At 45.5% G+C, this 17,964-nt stretch overlaps 1 protein-coding gene across 1 annotated transcript in view; it reads right to left on the reverse strand.

The window, feature by feature from the left end:
* The window catches only part of LOC146810802 (uncharacterized), a 78,094-nt gene extending 76,997 nt beyond the window's left edge, over window positions 1-1,097 (reverse strand). Inside the window, exons 1-2 of the mRNA XM_085614999.1 lie at window positions 761-1,097; window positions 265-452 (exon numbers count right to left, since the gene is read on the reverse strand). Coding sequence (XP_085471125.1) covers window positions 265-452; window positions 761-1,097 — 525 coding nt within the window. The remainder of the gene's footprint in view (window positions 1-264; window positions 453-760) is intronic.
* Between the last annotated feature and the right edge of the window lie 16,867 nt (window positions 1,098-17,964).

The following is a 17,964-nucleotide window of genomic DNA, read 5'->3' on the forward strand; positions in this document are numbered from 1 at the left end:
AGTTTGGGTGTCCCTCAAAGTGTCACAGAGCTCATGGATTGCCGCTGCCATGTTCCTATTGTCCTTATGCATGCGGCATAGCTGGCGATGTATTGACCGCAGTGCCTTACTTTGCAGGCGCTGTTCCTGCAGCATGCTCTCTTCCAAGCCGGAGAACACGGACCCTTCTGCTTCTGTTGCAGTGCTGCTCCTGGGCCTTGATCTGGATGTCGCCTGTGCCCTTCGCCTTGGTGTTTGTGCGTCATGACAGGGCATTTCTGTCACTCCCTGGCTCCCCTCTCTCCTGTCGGTATCATCCCCTGTTGCTGGGAATTCCTCCTCAAATGGAGGCAGTGGAGGCACATGTGCGCGCTTCCTGCGCTGAATTGGCTGCTGGTCTGTGTCATCGCTGGAGTCCGCAGGGTCTGCAGGCTCCTCTGCCTCTGCGCTGTCTGCTTGTGGCATGCCATGTGCTGTGGATGTAAAGGGGACTACATGAGTTTGTGTTACTGTCTGCATGTGGCACTCAATAAAGTTACAATTATTTAAAGGCTAACCTCTGACACAGTTTCATTCACTTATCCCCAAAACACACATGTTGCTTTTAATTTTGATGGTGTCATGGACACACAGTCAGACACAGTACTACGAGTCCCATGATGCATTGCTGGGTGTGCTGTGAGACCTGGCCTGGATTGACATTTAGGGAGTTTACTATGCGCATTTGGGGAAGTGTGCAAGGGATGGGGAGGAGTGCAGGTTGATTTTGCATGCATCTTACCTTGTCTGCTGGATGAGGGGTCGGAGCTGTCTATTGCAGCCACACCACCAACGCTCTCAGCCAGGAGGGTAGACTCCACGAGCTCCTCATGGGGGGTTGGCTGCTCTGCAGTGGATGGTCCTCCTCCAGTCTGATTGGCATCCTTCAGTCTGGCTGCCACCCTCTCCTTGGACCTCTGGCGCATGTCGTACCACCGCTTGCGCAGCTCCTCGATGGTACGTGTGGTGACTCCAACAGCATTCACCTTGCTCTGTATTTCTAGCCAGATTTTCCTCTTCCTGGCCTCTGGGACACGCAGTGCCTTCTTCCCGAAGAGGAGCTCATGGCTGCAGACCATCTCCTCAATGAGGACCTCCTGCTCCTTTTCAGAAAACTTGTGTTTTCGCTTTCTTTTCTCAGCATCCTTGCCCTGCTGTTTTTGGGTGGGATCCATTGCTGGTTGCTGTCTCCAGGAAAGCCTCCTCACACTCCACAAGCAGCCTCTGGGTGTGGCTCAGGTGAGCAGGTGCAGGAAATCACTCCAGTTTCCTGGTTGTGATGTCATCAGGCTGCACCAGGCTTGCAGATTCCCGTTTTTGCGATTTCTTAATTTGCGAATTTCGCTATTAAGAAATCGCAAAACGGCATTCAGCGATTTATTTGCGACTTTTAAGGAATCACAAATGATTAGCAATTTATTTTTTACATCCCGTTTAGCGAATCTGAATTTGCGAATCGCAAAATATCGCAAATTAGGATTCGCTAAAGGGGAGTTTGATACATATGCCCCCAAGTACCTAATGAAACTATTGATAATTACGTGTCTGCCCTTAGGCTTATTGCTGATGTCTACAAATTTGATCTTTTACAAGATCAATTTATGAGAGATCAAGTGGTTATGCATACCAGGGTCCAATCAATTCAAGATCACTTATGGATCAATGGTGATACAGATCTAAAAGATATTTTAGCCCTTGTGAGAAAGGCAGAATTATCCAGCCGGAGTGCAAAAGTTCTAAAAAAGGATGATAAAGTGGATGATAAAACTGAAGTTACCGTCAGCAAAATAAAAGATAAATCTACTGACAAGAACAGAAAGTTTAATTCTAAGTCATTAAAATATGATTCATCCAAAAGAAATGACAATTTTAAATGTTATCGCTGTGATGGTAGTTCACATTTAGCCTCTAGCAAATTTTGCCCTGCTTTGAAACAAAGATGTTCGAATTCTAATATTGTTGGCCATTATGCTAAAGTGTGTCACAGGAAAAAGTTTGCCAAAGTGAAATGCATTGATGATGATGAGACTAGCTCTGACAATGTGGAACACTTAGTCAAAAATCTCTCTGCACATATAGGGCCACATGTATCAAACCCCCTTTTGTGATTCCCAAAAGTGTGATTTTTTGCGAATCGCAAATTGAGAATCGCAAAATGGTATGTAAATAAAAAATCGCACAAAAATAGCGATTCCCCAAAAATTGCTATTTCCATTGTGAAATTTCAAATAGCGATTCCTTATACTAAAAAATCGCAAATTTGCGAAATTCGCAAATTAGAGAATCGGAAACTTAGGTGCAGCATGATGACATCACAACAAGGAAGTGTGACTACCCATGCTGCACCTGAATCTTAGAAGCACAGTGAGAGAGTAGGAGTGGAGGTGAGGGATCACTGTAGTGCTACAAACAATGGCAGAGCTTGGAGACATAGCCAGCAAGGACAATCAGCAGCAGGGGGAGACACCCAGAAAAAGAGAACAAAAGTTCTCTGAAAGTGACCTGGAGGTCCTGATTCAGGAAATGGTCGTTAGCCACGTGCACTTCTTTGGAAAAAAGTCCCTGCATGTGCCTGAGACACGCAAGAGGAGGATTTGGGCTGATATCCAGTGTTAAGTAAATGCAATTGGCATCACCCACCGAAGCATGGAAGACCTCAGGAAGCGCTGGTGCGACATGCGCCAGCGCTCAAAGGAGAAGGTCGCTGCAAGGTTGGAGCTGGCCAAGAAGACCGATGGTGGGACCTCGACTGCCACCTCCTCAACACCACTCGAGGAAATGGTTGAGGGGACCCTGCTTCCGAAGAGTGTAATGGGCATGGCAGACCTTGACAGCTCCGACCCCCCCGGAACCAAGACAAGGTAAGAAGCATGCCATCACACCCCTGATACCCCCCTACTTCCCCCACACACCCAGGAGAGACCCAGGGCCACAACAAAACTAAAAGTCCAGTGCAGGTACACAAGCCCACACAGTAATGCACCATGGGAGATGTAGTCACATGCACATAACAGTTTAGCATTGACACCCAGCCAGTCCCAAACAGTATGTGCACATCAGAAACACAGGGAACAGTCAGTGGAGGCGAGGATGATTCTCCTAACCCAGAGGCAACAGGGCAAGAGGAGGAGGAGGGAATGGAGGAGGAGGGAAGCCCAGTCATCCCTCCAAAACGCAGTAGGCAGATTGCAGTGCCACCATTGCCCCCGCTGGAGGAGGAAGCCCAGGACACCGATAGCGATGTCCAACCAGTCCCGGGACAGCCAGAGCCATGACACCGTGATCGAGCACGTGCTGATCCAATCCTGCCAATACCATCCAGGCGCAGGGCACGTGCATCCACCAGTGCAGCAGTCCCAGAAGAGGACACAGTCTTCAGAGGGCTGGAGGGGCACATGTTGGAAGTCCAGCCCCTGCAGGAGAGAAATATCAGGTCAATACAGAGGCAAATCATGGTTGGTTTCATGGGAATGACGGGTGCCCTGGAGGCACTCTGTGCTGAACTGAGGGCGGATCATGCTGCTAGGCGCAGGGAGATGCAGCGCCTAGACCTCTACACCAGGGCGGTCAAACACCTTTCCTCAGCAACCAATGTGCTGTCAAGGCTCAGCATCAGTATGCAGTGTGAGGTGGCACACAACAGCCAGGACATGGCAAGGGCCCTGGTACAGGTGACATGTGCTGTGGATGAGCTGTGGGCAGCTCGCACTACTGGCCCAGGAGTGCTCACTCCGACAGACAAGGACGCCCAAATTGGCAGGAGCAGCATTACACCCCGGCCCCCCGGATAGGCGCCTTAGTGTGCATCACAGAATGGCTTCTGGGACAGGTGAGGTTGACACTGTGCACCCACAGCCAGGGGCTATGGACCGACAGTGCCGCAGTTGAGGTGCTCAGACTTGGACAAGGAGATGGGTGCATCAACCCAGTGTACACAGACACTTGGTCCAGATTGTTCATTCGCACTGTGATCCTAACATGTGCTGGGCATTGAATAATACATTGTGTGCTACACAGGCTGTGTGCCGATATTAATCCTGTAGTAAAGAAAGTAAAACACAGTCTCGCAATTGATAGTTAGCATTGTGTCATATTTTCTTACCTAGAAATAGTTCTGTGTGATATCATCTCGCCTCTGGCGCCCAGCAGCTGCACCAATTACACCGGCTGGCATGTGCCCTGGCGCTGGCCCCTCATCATCAGATGAATCCGATTCACTGAGCTCCACTGGTGTGCCTTTCCTGGTGGTGATGTTGTGCAGCATGACACATGCTACCACTATCTTGCAACAGGTCTGGGGGCTGTATTGTAGTGTCCCTCCACTCTTGTGTAGGCATCTGAATCTGTTCTTGAGAATTCCGAAGGTCCGCTCAATGGTACATCTGGCTGCTATGCGTGCACTGTTGTACCTCCGCTCCCCAGTGTTGGCAGGATTCAGGTAAGGAGTCAGTATGAATTCACGGACCACATACGCACTGTCACCTGTGTGGTGGGAGGAATATGGTTAAACACTGTCCTGCCAATGCTGTTCTTTACTAGTGTGTCCTTTGTACAAATGCAATTACCTAGTAGGTATCCCTCACCAAACTCCACACTTGTGAGTCGACGGTGTATCCCACTGTGGCGGAAGATGAAAGCGTTGTGTGTGCTGCCTGGGTATTTTGCGACAATGTCGGTGATAATGTGCTTGGTATTACACATCACCTGTATGTTCAGGGAATGGTTGGATTTGCGATTCCTGAACACATACTCGTTCTGGGAGGGGGGGGGGGGATATGGCGATATGTGTCCCATCTATGCATCCAATGACGTGGGGAAACTGTACAATTTGATAGAGCTCCTGCTTGGTCTGGTCTAGTGCCTGTGGTGTGCTAGGGAAGTGGATGTGGTGATGCAACCTCTGTACCCTGGCATCAAGGAACGCATGGGAAAAGCGCGACAATGCACTCTGTGATACCCCTCCTGCTGTGGCTATCACCCCCTGGAAGCTACCTGATGCCAAGAGGTGCAGTGAGCACAGGACTTGGATATGGGTGGGGATGGTGTGTGTCCTGCGTGTAGGGTGTTCAAGGATAGGTTTGAGCTCAGCAATTAAATGCAGGATGCTCTCTTCATCCAGCCTGTAGTTTGTATGGATCTCCTCCTCAGTCCGCTGGAACAGGGTTATGCGCGCTCGGAAGATCCTTTCCTGGCGTCTCCTTCTCTGTTCAGAAGCTCTGAGTCGTAGCCTCCTGGCTATCACATACAGCCCAGCCATTGTTGAAATGACCTGTTGCATTGTGGGCCTTCTTAAATAGTTTGCACCTAGTTACCATCTGCTCATACTTGGTGGTAATTGCGATTCTCAAAATTACGAATTTTGACAAATCACAATTAGCAATTTTTTCTTGCATTCCGTTTTGCGAATTCGCTACTTGCGAGCTCAACAATTGCGAGATTCGCTATTGTTGAGTCACATTTTGCAAATTCGCAAATAAATCGCAAAGGAGTAATAATCGCAATTTTGCTAATCGCAGATTTTGCGATTAGCAATTTTGCGTACAGAATGTGTCTCTTCCATAGCAGGGTATGCGATCGCAAAACTGCTTCATACATATGGCCTCTAATCACAGATACTGAAAACACTAGTAGCAGTGATTATGAGTCTAGAGAATTATTTTTGTTAAACATTATTCATAAGAAAACAGATAACAAAAAGAAACCTTTGTGTTTAATATCTTTAGGTGGTGTTAATGTCCAAGTCTATGCAGAGTCTGGATCTCCATACACTATAGTTAACTAAGATGTTTAGGTAAGTAAATTTGTAGATAAACTAGGACATGATTTACTTCCACCTCACATTCATCCTGAAAGTTTCGCAGGAGAGAAAATAGATATGGTTGGTTACCGTTCTCTTTTATTTAGATTCAAAGGAAGAGAATCGGATGGGAAACTATATGTGTCAAAAAAAGGCCCTTCAGTACTTGGATGGAAAGGTCAGGGAAATCTTGGAATAATACTTAACCCTAATAGTGATGATCCTGTCATGTTATTAGACGACAATACTGATTTGTGCAAGGATATTTTGAATTTGTTCCCTACGGTATTCAGTATGGAAATTGGTAAGATTAGTGATTTTAAACATCGCATAGTGTTGAAACCTGATGCTTGTCCAAAAGTTCACAAAGTTAGGAATATACCTAATTTATTGAGAAAGGAAGTAGAATTAGAACTTGAAAAACGTGTTAAGGCTGACACAATAGAACCAATTGAATCCTCACAATGGATTTCTCCAATTGTTGTCGCACGACGCAGCAATGGAAAATTGAGGCTTTGTATCGATTTGAGACATTTGAACAACAATATAGTGGTCGATAAGTTTCCCCTTCCCAAAATTTCTGAAATGCGCAGTTTGATTAAAGGTGCTAATTGGTTTTCTACAATAGATTTATCCACGGCCTATCATCAAATTCCTCTCACTAATGACAGTAAACCATTAACTGCTTTCATAACCCCTTCAGGATGTTTTCAGTTAAAATGATTACCTTTTGGTCTCGCCTCTGCTGCGGCGATTTTCCAAAGATTGATGCATCAACTTTTCAGTACGTTTGATAGAGTACGATGTTTCCAAGATGACATTTTGGTTTTTGGAAGGGATAGACAGGAGCATGATTGTCTGCTCAAAAAAGTTTAAGGTGTTCTGGAACAAAAAGGTTTAACTATTGAACACATAAAATTTAAATTTGCTGTGAGGTCTATAACATATTTAGGACATTTCATCAGTGGAGAAGGATTTTCTACCAAACCTGCTTTGGTAGATTCGGTGTTAAATGCCCCTTTATCTATTATCTATTGAGAGGTCTATTAGAAATTGTGGCTGGTGTGCCAACTCAGATAAAACTCTTGTTACTCTCAAACCTCCCATGGCCGAACCAATACTGCCGAGATCACCATGGCACACCGTGCCCATTGATATAATGGGACCCATTGGTTCCCAGAACAAATATGTGTTAGCTGTGGTTGATCTTTTCTCAAGATGGACAGTTTTAAAAATTGTTAATAAAGTAAATTCTGAGGAAGTTATTAAATTCTTAGACTGTGTTTTTGTTGGTGAGGGACATCCTGCTTTACTTGTTAGTGACAACGGTGTCCAATTCACTTCTAAGATTGCCAAAGAATACTTTGATAAGGTTGGCATAAGGCATTGTACTACATCACTATACAACCCAAGTGGTAATGGAATAATTGAACGTTTCAACAGAGTGTTAAAAAATGCCATACAATCTGCCATTAGTAATAATGGTGATTGGGAGTTGCAATTATTTAAGACTGTTTGGATGTATAGAACCTCTCCACATGATTTTTTGGGGGTGTCACCATTTGAAGTCATGAGAGGGAGAGCTGTTCGTACTAAACGTAATCCAGAATGGATTTTCGATTTTCACAAACCTTGTGTATCCATGGATGTCCTAAGGTCTAGAATTGAGAACAAACATCTTAGAAACAAGGAGGTGTAAGACCTTAAACATAATAACAAAACATGTGACATTAGTGTGGGTACTTGGGTTAAAGTTAAAAAAAACCTTGGAAGGTAAAGAAAGGAGAAAGTCAGTATTCTGAACCTTTGAAAATTATTACATTTGTTCGCAATGCTGTGCAATTAAGTGATGGAAAAGTATGGAATTTGAAACGTATTGCAGTACATAAAAGTGAAATTCACTTATACAAAAATAGTGAGAATCCTGGTTTATCAAGAAAAGCATCTCAATATTTTATTATTGATGATGATCTCACTCGCAGTGATTCTTCTGATGGTACCAATATTACTCATTCTGTTGTTCATGCTGGTACTAGCAATAATGGTCATTCTGCTAAGAAGTCTTCTGCTGCTGGCACTGGTGGTTACTCTGGTGTTGAATATTTCCTTGTGAAGAGCAGCATGGTTGATACTAGTGTTGGTACTGGAGCATCTGGAACAGTAGTTGATGCTGGTATTTCAGTTGATACAACTAAGGTTACTGAGGATGTTAATGGTTCAACCAATGTTACTGAAGATGTTAATGGTGCAACAGCGGTTACAACTGAAGTTAGTAATGTGATGTTAGTGATCGCTCTGCACGCACCAAACCAAAATGGTTAGAAGACTATGTTTGTGATGATCAATCAAATTGAATGTTATTTTCTGATTTTGTTTTAAGACTGTTTTTTTATATATATTTATTTTAGTGATTATCTTGTATCTTCTATTGTATATTGTTTTTATATTTATTAAGGGGGAAGATGTGTTGTGTTTCCCTTTAAAGTTAATTGTATACCTTGTGTCTCTGCGCGAGAAATGTTTTACAGTTACCACATATTGTTTGCTTTTAAATTGTATGTTCCAGGCTTCAGTCGTTCACCTTGACAACCAGCATTCCGATCTGTGGTTTGCCAGGGAGAAGGACTGAAGGTGGTGTGCTCTGTCGATGTCCTTTCCTTGGAATAAATCCTTAAATCTTAATTGGATTATGGTGTCCTTTACTTAACACCGCTCCTTCTACTACATTACTGCAGAGCCCTGGAGCGACCTGCCTCTCCAGCTCTGCACAGCCTCCTCGCTGGCAGACTTTAGACAGACTCTAGACTTGGCTTTTCGGGGAGACACAGTGCCCAGAAAGCCCTGGGGGGACAGTGTTGCACTTTCCAAATATTGTTTGATTGAAAACTGCACCAAACAGGCTGAAAAGGCAGGCCTAAGCCATGTTTAAAGTGCAGCTTAAGTGGGTGGCACAATCAGTTCTGCATGGCCACTAGTAGTATTTAATTTACAGATCCTGATCACTGGTAGTGCCTACTTACTAGGGAGTTATAAATAAATTAAATATGTAAATTGGGTCCAAGCCAATTTAATCACGTCTTAAGGGGAGCAATGTGTTCAGAGTCCTATGGCTAGCAAAACAAAGGCAGCAGAAATAGGAGGTCTGAAGGCAAAACGTTCAGGGAAAACCACACCAAGGATGCCAGGTCGAACACTGTTCTTCAATGTTATTCTTGTTTCGACTACACCCTGTCCAGATATCAGTCCTGTGATGTCTTCTTTCTGAATTCCATTTTTGTTTACCAAGTCAGTTTATATGTTTCAGTACTCAATTTAACTTCAGATATATCTTCCAGTTAAAATATTTGCCCCGCCTAGGTCACTTCAACACCAACCCCACTGATGTCAAATCTTTTTGACACTTCCCACCAGCTCACACTTAGCAACAACTCAGACCCATATCTCCCACGCCTGAATTATTTATTGCAGTCTACAAAGCTAAACCCGCCTTTAGATCGTGCAGATAATTTCTTTATTTCTTTATTTAGTGAACTTGATATTGGGCTGGACTCACTCCCGAAGAAGTAGATCAGCACTGCAGACCAAGCAAAAAAAGAGCTTTCGAAACAACCATCTTGTCAGCACCTTCTTGAAGGCCAGAAAGTCTGAAAAAGTGCGGATTTACATAGGAAGTTTATTCCAGTGAAATGGGGCAAAATATAAAGGGCCCTGCCACCAAATCTGGTTGTACGAATGCGTGGAATCTGTAACAGAGCCTTGTTGGACGACCTTAACTGCCTAGATGGCTGATTTTGTCTCAGTTTTTAGGTGTGTAGGGCTGGTGCAGATTTCTAAAACACCCTGTGCGTCAGACAGCACAGCTTTAAAACAGTGCATTTTTTGATAGGCAGCAAATGCAGTTTTCCCGAAGTGGGCACTGACGGGGAACGTGCAGGAAGGTTGCAGATAAGAGGGGCGGCTGTGTTCTGCATGACGTGCAGCATGGTTAGCAAGGACTCATTTGCAACCAGTAGGGCATTCCCATAATCAAGGCAGCTTATTGTGAAAGCTTGCACAAGGCAGCCTAGGAAAAACGTTCTTTAAAAGTCTCATTGTGGCAAAACACATGGTATACGTGGAGATAATTTGGAATCTCAAAACAAAGGGGCATATTATCAAGAAACGGCGTTAAAATTATCACCGCTTTAGCGGCAGAAAACTGCCGCAATAGCGGCGATAATGGGCTTGATAATATGCCCTTGGGAATTCCAATAGAAGCCCATGTTCTGGTGTCAACATGGGCTTCTATTGGAATTCTCTGCAGCATATTATCAAGGCCATTATCGCCGGCTTTAGCGGCAGTTTTCTGCCTCTAAAGCGGCGATAATTTTAACGCCGTGCTTGATAATATGCCCCAAAGTGTGGTCGATCTTTGCTCCCAAATTCTTTTCTACTTGCTTACGCAAAAGGGCTGGGAAAAGGTCAAAAGTCCACCAGTCAGCTGACTATAACTCCTGGGCTCTGCTAAATAGCACAATCTCTTTCACTATTGAGTTGAAGGCAATTAATAGCCATCTAATTTGCGATTTCTGTCATGCAGTGTGCAAATTGCCTCATGGCAAAGAATGCCTGGACAACTTCCTATAAATAAAAGTTTGCAATATTGAGACAAAGAGGGACAGGGTAAGTTCTACCACAATGTATATTAAAGATTGCCCTGCAAAAATATTGACTCATACATGTTTACTACTTATACATCGTCAAGGTAAGTACATATAGTTAGGCATAGATAAACTTTCCTTTATTTGACACCAATGTTCTTTGAACACACAAACATCTATAGACATCTATGTGTATCTATATCACAGAGAAAGACAAATGTTAAAGTAACATTATAGTTAGGTGAAATGTTCAGTAACAATGTAACATTTTAGACTCTAGAAACAGTGAAATTCACCAGTTATAGTTATGTCAAGTAACTACAACTCGTGCATTAAGGTAACTATAACTCACGCCCCCACCATGCACAGTTTTCTCATCAATAGTTTTACTGCAAATGTTGCAGTGATATTATCAATGATGTCATAGAAGATGCCTTGAGTAATGTAACTGTGGGATAATCAGCAGTGAATGACGAGGGCACAAGTTATAGTTACCTTAGGGCACATGGCCCCCCACCCCAAGTTAAAGTTACCTTAGGGCACGTGGCCCCCCGCCCCAAGACAAATATGGCAGTGAGGACTATATACCCCAGGGCCATATATATTTTTAAGGGGAGAGGGGCCATTTCCGTGCTTTATCATTCTGTGAGGACCTTGTCCCCCTTGGCCTTTTATGTTAATTAAAGGGAGAAGAGCGGAGTGGCTCCCCTACCTGAGCCCAATTAGGCCCTGGTGATCCTTCCCCTTGCCCCACTTTACTTAAGGGTGGGTGCCCTGGTGCCTAACCAGGACCATACTCGTTGGGGGCTAAGGAGGGAGCTCCAAGATCCCCGCAGTCCCAGCCAGCTCTCCACATGCCCAGCATTGCTGCCTCCCGCAGGAGAATTATTTTTATCTTTTTCCCTGCCCTCATGACTGTGGGCAGGGAAACAGATCAAAAGTCTGCTCTCAGCCGAAGGGAGCATTTTCAAAACTTCCGCCGTCTAAGAGCAGGCATTGTGTTTGCTCTTGTGTGGTGGGAGTTTTCAAAATGCTCCAACTAGGCGGGAACAAAATACAGGTTTCCATGCCAGTGCAGACATGGAAACTGCTGTGTCCACTGGGTGGGCTCCCCAGGACACAGCATTTGAGCCGGCCCCAGGGCCATAAAAGGTTCAGGGAAGGGGATCAGAAGAGCATCTTCTCATGCATCGCAACAAAAAACAAAAAGATATAATTCTCTGTGTATCATTTGCAGAACTGATCTAGCTAGAGAGAAATATCCCGAAATATATCCATAGGGATTCATAATAGACTTAGCTTAGGGCAAACTGTGAACTGTGTCAGCCTTGGTTCTCAGGAAGTGGTTCAAGAATCTCATTTCTCCAAATGGAAGATTGCTTGCTACTATAAGTTTAGGCAACGCCATGCAGGAATTACATTCTAATTAATATAGTGGCAGTTTTTCATTGCACTTACATTAAAATATAATTCCGAAATCAATTTAAAGAAATCAAGAAATATTTCATAGACTATATAAAACATAATGGTGAAATGGAGGTAAACATTCAAAAAATGTTAAGGGAAAATTGCTATAATGACCACAGGAATAATAACGATGTAAAAGTCACTGTAATCTGTATGCATTACTCAAACAAAAAAAACACAAGGCAAGAAACAGCCAGCAGCACAGCCCGCAATGTTAAAGGCCCAGGATGCGCCCGTCAGTATGGCGGGCGCATCATAATAGCAGTGGTGGGACCGCTGCATGTTGGCAGGTGGTCCCAAACACCGCTTCGGTGTCGGACGATCCAAGTCCGCTCGCCATCATAATGCGCCCCATAGTGATTAAACAGGCTTACTTATTTTTAACGCTGGTCAGACAACTACGCTACGCTCGCGTAGTTTGCATAGTTTGTGCTACTTCGCGCTATGAGAATTGCACTTAGCACAGCGCAAAAACACATAGCGTAGTTGGCATTTTTTGCTCACTTGTGGTCCTCATCTTCAATTTTGCGACCGCGAGCGAGCAAAATGAGATCCCGGCGAGACTTTTTTCTCGTTGGCGATCAGCAACATCAAGTTGCCGATCGCGAGTGTGGAAAATAAACCTCAACGGCGAGATTCTCAACGCGGGGAGGTCAGGTTTCTCATTGCGAGGGGTCGCGTATGCTCGCGATCGCTTGCGATGAGAATCTACCAGTCCACGTTGAGAAACCTGTCGCTCGAGTAAAAATCTACTCGAGCGGCAGAAAACGACAGCTCGCACTGTGCAAGATGCCGTATTCAATGATTGCACAGTGCGGACAAGCATCCGGCACTGTGCAATCATCGCGAACAGCACACTACGCAGTTTGCGTAGTGCTACGCGTATCTCGCATAGTGCGAAGTGAACTTCGCGTAGCTACGCGTAGCGCTACTACGCGAACTACGCCCAGGGTTACTTATTTTTATTCTCTTCTTTGTCTATTTACAAAAGTAACACTTTTCCTCTTAAAGCCCAAAATAAAGAGTCTTCTAATATCCGGAATTCATGCATTCCATTGTTCTCTTCTTTACGTTCTTGTAAAAGTTAGATCAATCTCAGCCATCTTAAAAATTTGTGATAGACACAGTACCCAAATTAAGGCGTGGAAGCATAATTAAGGAAGTTGGAGACTAGATATATTTTAGATTTAGACACCAAGACTCCACATGGGTTTAACATCTGCGAAGCACTGTGTACTTTCCTTTAAAGCTGATATATAGTATTTCCCCTTTTCTTCCAAAATATTTAAACTATTATGGTTTTTGATTTTTAAATCAATAAATACCAGGTTTTTTGCCCATTTAATATGCAGCAGCGCATTTAATGAACAAAACTTTTCTTTATTAATATTATGTAGTTTGCACTGTTTATGACGTAGTCACTTTAGTAAGTATAGATTTAGCTATACAACTCTGCCCACAAGGGCATATTTGGTTTGGGGTGTTATTTCACATAATTAGTAAATCGAAGGATAGAGCTCATATTGAATGCAATATGATTCAGTAAATTGAACAAACCTTACGATTATGAAAAAAAATGATAAAACTTGGAGGGTGTAAGTAAGCCTGCAGGGGCCAGAATGTAAACAATAGAATAACCCATGGTAACCAAATGTAGGGCCATATTCCCAAGGAGATATCTCTGAGATAACGGCACTTTAGCGCAGCCAAAGTCGTGATAAATTTACCGCCCCATTCACAAGCCGATGCAAACAGCCGACAGCACCACTTTGCCGGCTTTAACATCCGCAACAAACATCGTCACGGATGACCCCGGCAACTATCGCTAATGAGATGCAGAATTGGTGTTCCCGAGCAAAAAGCAGCGACAACCTCACTCCGCAACATTCTCAACGACCAGCCAGATCTGCGATAAGAACACAAAACATGCGATAAGGCATGTTAGTACCAGGAAATTAACACCTGCACTGACCTGGTGCAAAGTCAGACCACAACCGACACCAGACAAGGGAGCACAGCCCATAGCCACACATGAAGAACAAAAGATGCCCCCGAGCAACTGCCCATGCAGCATGGACACCCAAGAGGGCCACAACACCCACCGACACCACACCCAGGCCCGCAATCTCCCCCTGGGGCCCCCACCCCGGGTCCCCCCAGCCCCGGACAAAGAAACTGCACACCAACACTACGAATCCCAAAACAAAATAATTTGCCTAATGTCGCATAAGCAGGAAAATCAACGTACATCAGTGGCCAGAAAATGGAGAATCAGTCATACAGTAATGCAATCACCAACACAAAACACCATTCAAACAAAAGCCAAAACAACCATTCGTATGAGTCATAGTGGGTCTTCACTGGAGAATCTGTAGGACACAGCCTTGAAGACAAAATCCAAGAGAAGAAGGTTTGCCAACAAAGGAAAGAGAGGGAGGGAGGAAGAGAGTGAGAAAGAGAGACAGAGTGAGATTGCACAAGCAGCGCAAGGCCTCTCGGGCACCTGGCTCCACATGCCAACTTGTGTGTGTGTATCGCCTTTGGTACACAATGAGCCCAAGGCCTTGTCTCAATCTCAGCACCAAAGCCACATCACATGGCAGATGGGGATGACTCCTACACCACGCATTGCCAAATGAACTATCCAACTTATCCACACCCCACACACAGAAGCCCCTGCCTGAGATACCCTTGCATGGGATGCCCTTGACACCCACGGAAACAGCCACCCATTCTCCCCAATGTTGCACACACATTCGAATCATTACTCAGAGCTGTGACATATCCTCCACATAACTAGCGCAGTTCAGAAGAGTGCCGGTTCCACGAAATGCACCAACACAATGGCAGGCCATCCCGGGCACATGCACAACCCCCATCACGTGGAACAGTACTGTGCACATATGCTGCATTTACTGGGCGCACTGCCACTGGCAGTGCTGTGGATCAGTTACCGGCTGAGCTTCAGCCTTGCCTACGTTACCTGCGTCCAGCCCTGGTTCCACTGCCGAACATGCACATTCGAGTGTCCCATGGATGTCTGTCTATCCAACACAAAGGTAGAAGAATTGGACTATTACTTGTGTGTGCGCCCCCTGTTGGATCACGAACAGGAATGTAATCGAGACAGCCGTGCATGGGATGCCTTGACATACTGCATATTTTGGCAGTTGTGCATGGGAGATTGCACAATTCCTCATGTGCAGTGACCACATTGAGGCGCTCCCCTATTGGGCTGTGTTGCGGATTGGGGAAACGGCATGGACAGAGCACATCTGCCCGGACCAGTTAATGGATTGGCTCACACTGGTGTTCCTTGAACACGACAACGATGTACTATTGGAACACATGGACATGAAGCTGCGCGGGCATTCCTGGACGAGTAACTACGTTCCTGCAGCCACATCGGATTGTTGCCCACAGCACAAGTACCAACATCTTGTTGCATCGTGGGGAATGCACACATATCCCACCACAACAGAGGACATGTCTGTCTTTGTCAGGACTCTGGATGCATGTGCGTGGAACTAGGCGTGTGTACACACGCCTGTGCAAGGTGATGCAGGTCCATGGTCAGAGCAACACAACGTTGTTTGTCAACGTTACACACATGGCAATGTAGCACGACATGTGAACCTGTCGGACCCTTCCACCTGATCATTGTCAGCAGTGAAGACAGTCGACGCACTCCGGTGGCAGAGCACTATGCAGATACCAGGGGCAGTGAGCCGTGCCCCCTCACACTGGGCAATGGGCAGATGCCAAACAACACATGACTCGTCCAGCACTGTATGGTGGGCTGAGACCATTGCCATCTGTGATGATTGTTGTCCATTTTTGCCTCACCATTTTCTGCACCTCGACATGTCCCCATGCTGCGTGTAAGTGTCTTAAGCATGTCCCTCCCTGTTGAGGCCGTTGTCTCCTCCCAAGTACTGACACGCACATGCCAATAAAGTCTATGCAACTCCACTGGTGTCTAACTGTGATGAGTGTTGATAAGATTGTCCACTCGTCTGCCACAGTGAGCATTGTCCCTACACAGGAAGGAACTGACTGACATATGTACAATGGGGGGTGCTCCCTTTTGCAAGCTCCACCTCTGTGAACCAGACATTGTTTTGGGATAGTTGCTAGCCAACCTGTGCACTTATGTCACTTCAGCTATGTGAGTATGGTGTCCAAACTCAGACCATGTGGAGCAATGTTATGAATAATAACAGGACGTGTCCACACAGATGTGTGTGGGTAGGTATGCGACGTGAAGTTCGGTTGTCACATGTGAGGTAGGACACCACTTCTGGCCTGCTACCGATTTGGTCATTCCTACACACAGCCCTATTCAATACATGGATACGTGCCTACGTTGGGGGGTTGTGAGATTGTTGTTGATGTGCAATGGGGACACAGCTAGTACTCACCTTCACAGTCATCCAATTGGCCATGTGTCTCAGGGATAAACATGCACATAGATATCAGTTACCAGGGTGTACCTTTCATGTACAATCATTGTCCCTACATCCAGCCATACTTCCATATGTGAGTGAACATAGTCATGACACATCTATGTGATTTAGAATGTGTTATTTACATTCTGGTGATTGATGGAGCTGGAGCTGTACATGGGCATCCAAGCCCACATTACATGGAAGCACAGTGGTGGGCAACCAGAGTCCTTTGGGGATTGAAAAGTGATTTGGAAGAGGGGGAGTGCAGTCTGTTTTGGGTTCCGGGTGAATGTCGCTGAGTGTTCCGGGGGTCAGTGGAAGGTATTGTCCCAGGGCATGATGCATAGGTCAGAACCAGGCAGGGACAGGCCATATGGCGGTGATGAATGCTACTGCCTCCTTTCTCACACAGTAATTACCATCCCCATCTTACTCCCCTGATACAGGTTCTGTGTCCGGTGTGTCCGGTGTGTGTGGCTGCACCACTGTGTGCCACTGACACATCAGACTGCGAAGGTGATGGGGCTGTCTCACTGTGTGCCACTGACACATCAGGGGTCGAAGCTGTGTGTGTCGATGTTCCCACTGCAGTCATCTGGGACTGGCTCAGTGGCAGCAATGGCAAGATGATGAATTGCAGGACATTAAAGTTCCCAGCTACTACTCGGTGGTGTCCAGCAATGGCAGCCATACTTCCAGCCTGCACCTGCTCCATGGTTTCTATTGAACTCCGCATCTGTGCCAACTCTGTGCTGTCATCGCTGGTGCCTGTCTGACCATACAGTTCTTGTATCCGATTATTGGCCCCAGCGAGGTCGGCCAAGGTCTGTGGTGGAGCATGGCGCTGACATGGGGTGTCCGATAGGGACTGTACGTGGTTCCTGATAGGACTCAGACACCCACTTATGCATCGAGTTTGGCTGCCAGGAGCTCGAAACCCACAAGCAGCTGATCAGCCAACTCCACCTGGAAACCCAACACACGTCGTTAGAATTCCATGTATTATTCATGGGGGTCCTGGGAGACAGCCGTGGTGGTGTGTGTTTCCTGCTGTGTGGTCTGCGCAGGTGGTGAGGTCACGTCGAGGCAGCTGGCCTGTCCTGCTCCTGGGGATGGGGTGCGGAGGCTGTCCATTAACTGTTGGAGGGTGTCTTGACATATGTGCAGGTTGTGCTCTTCAAAGAGCATCAGAGGTAGTGAGATGCACACCAAAGTAATTCCAGTTTATTTAGAAAAGCTTAAACACCTTCCGACCTTTGTAGGCGTGCATGCTTGCTTCGCTCTCCGCCCCATTGCGCTGCAAATGTAACAAACACGAAGGAACCCCATTCGGTTCCAATCAAGCAGCACAACCTTTTGAACTGAATGGATACAATGAATCAAGTTTATTTTCCTTACTCTTCTCTTTATCCTATTTTTCTCCATTTCTTTTTCGCCTTTTTTTATACCTTTCTTCAATTCATTTTATTTCTTCAAATATTTTTGCAGAAGTGTTCACACAAGCCCAGGAGCAGTAGTAGGTTCCACATGTCATGACTTTATTAAAAAGTGACAATGCATTTCGGGAAAAATCCCTTCGTCAGGGGTATCCAAA

This window comes from Triturus cristatus, chromosome 7 (genome assembly GCF_964204655.1).
Source record: "Triturus cristatus chromosome 7, aTriCri1.1, whole genome shotgun sequence".
Classification (NCBI taxonomy): Eukaryota; Metazoa; Chordata; class Amphibia; order Caudata; family Salamandridae; genus Triturus; species Triturus cristatus.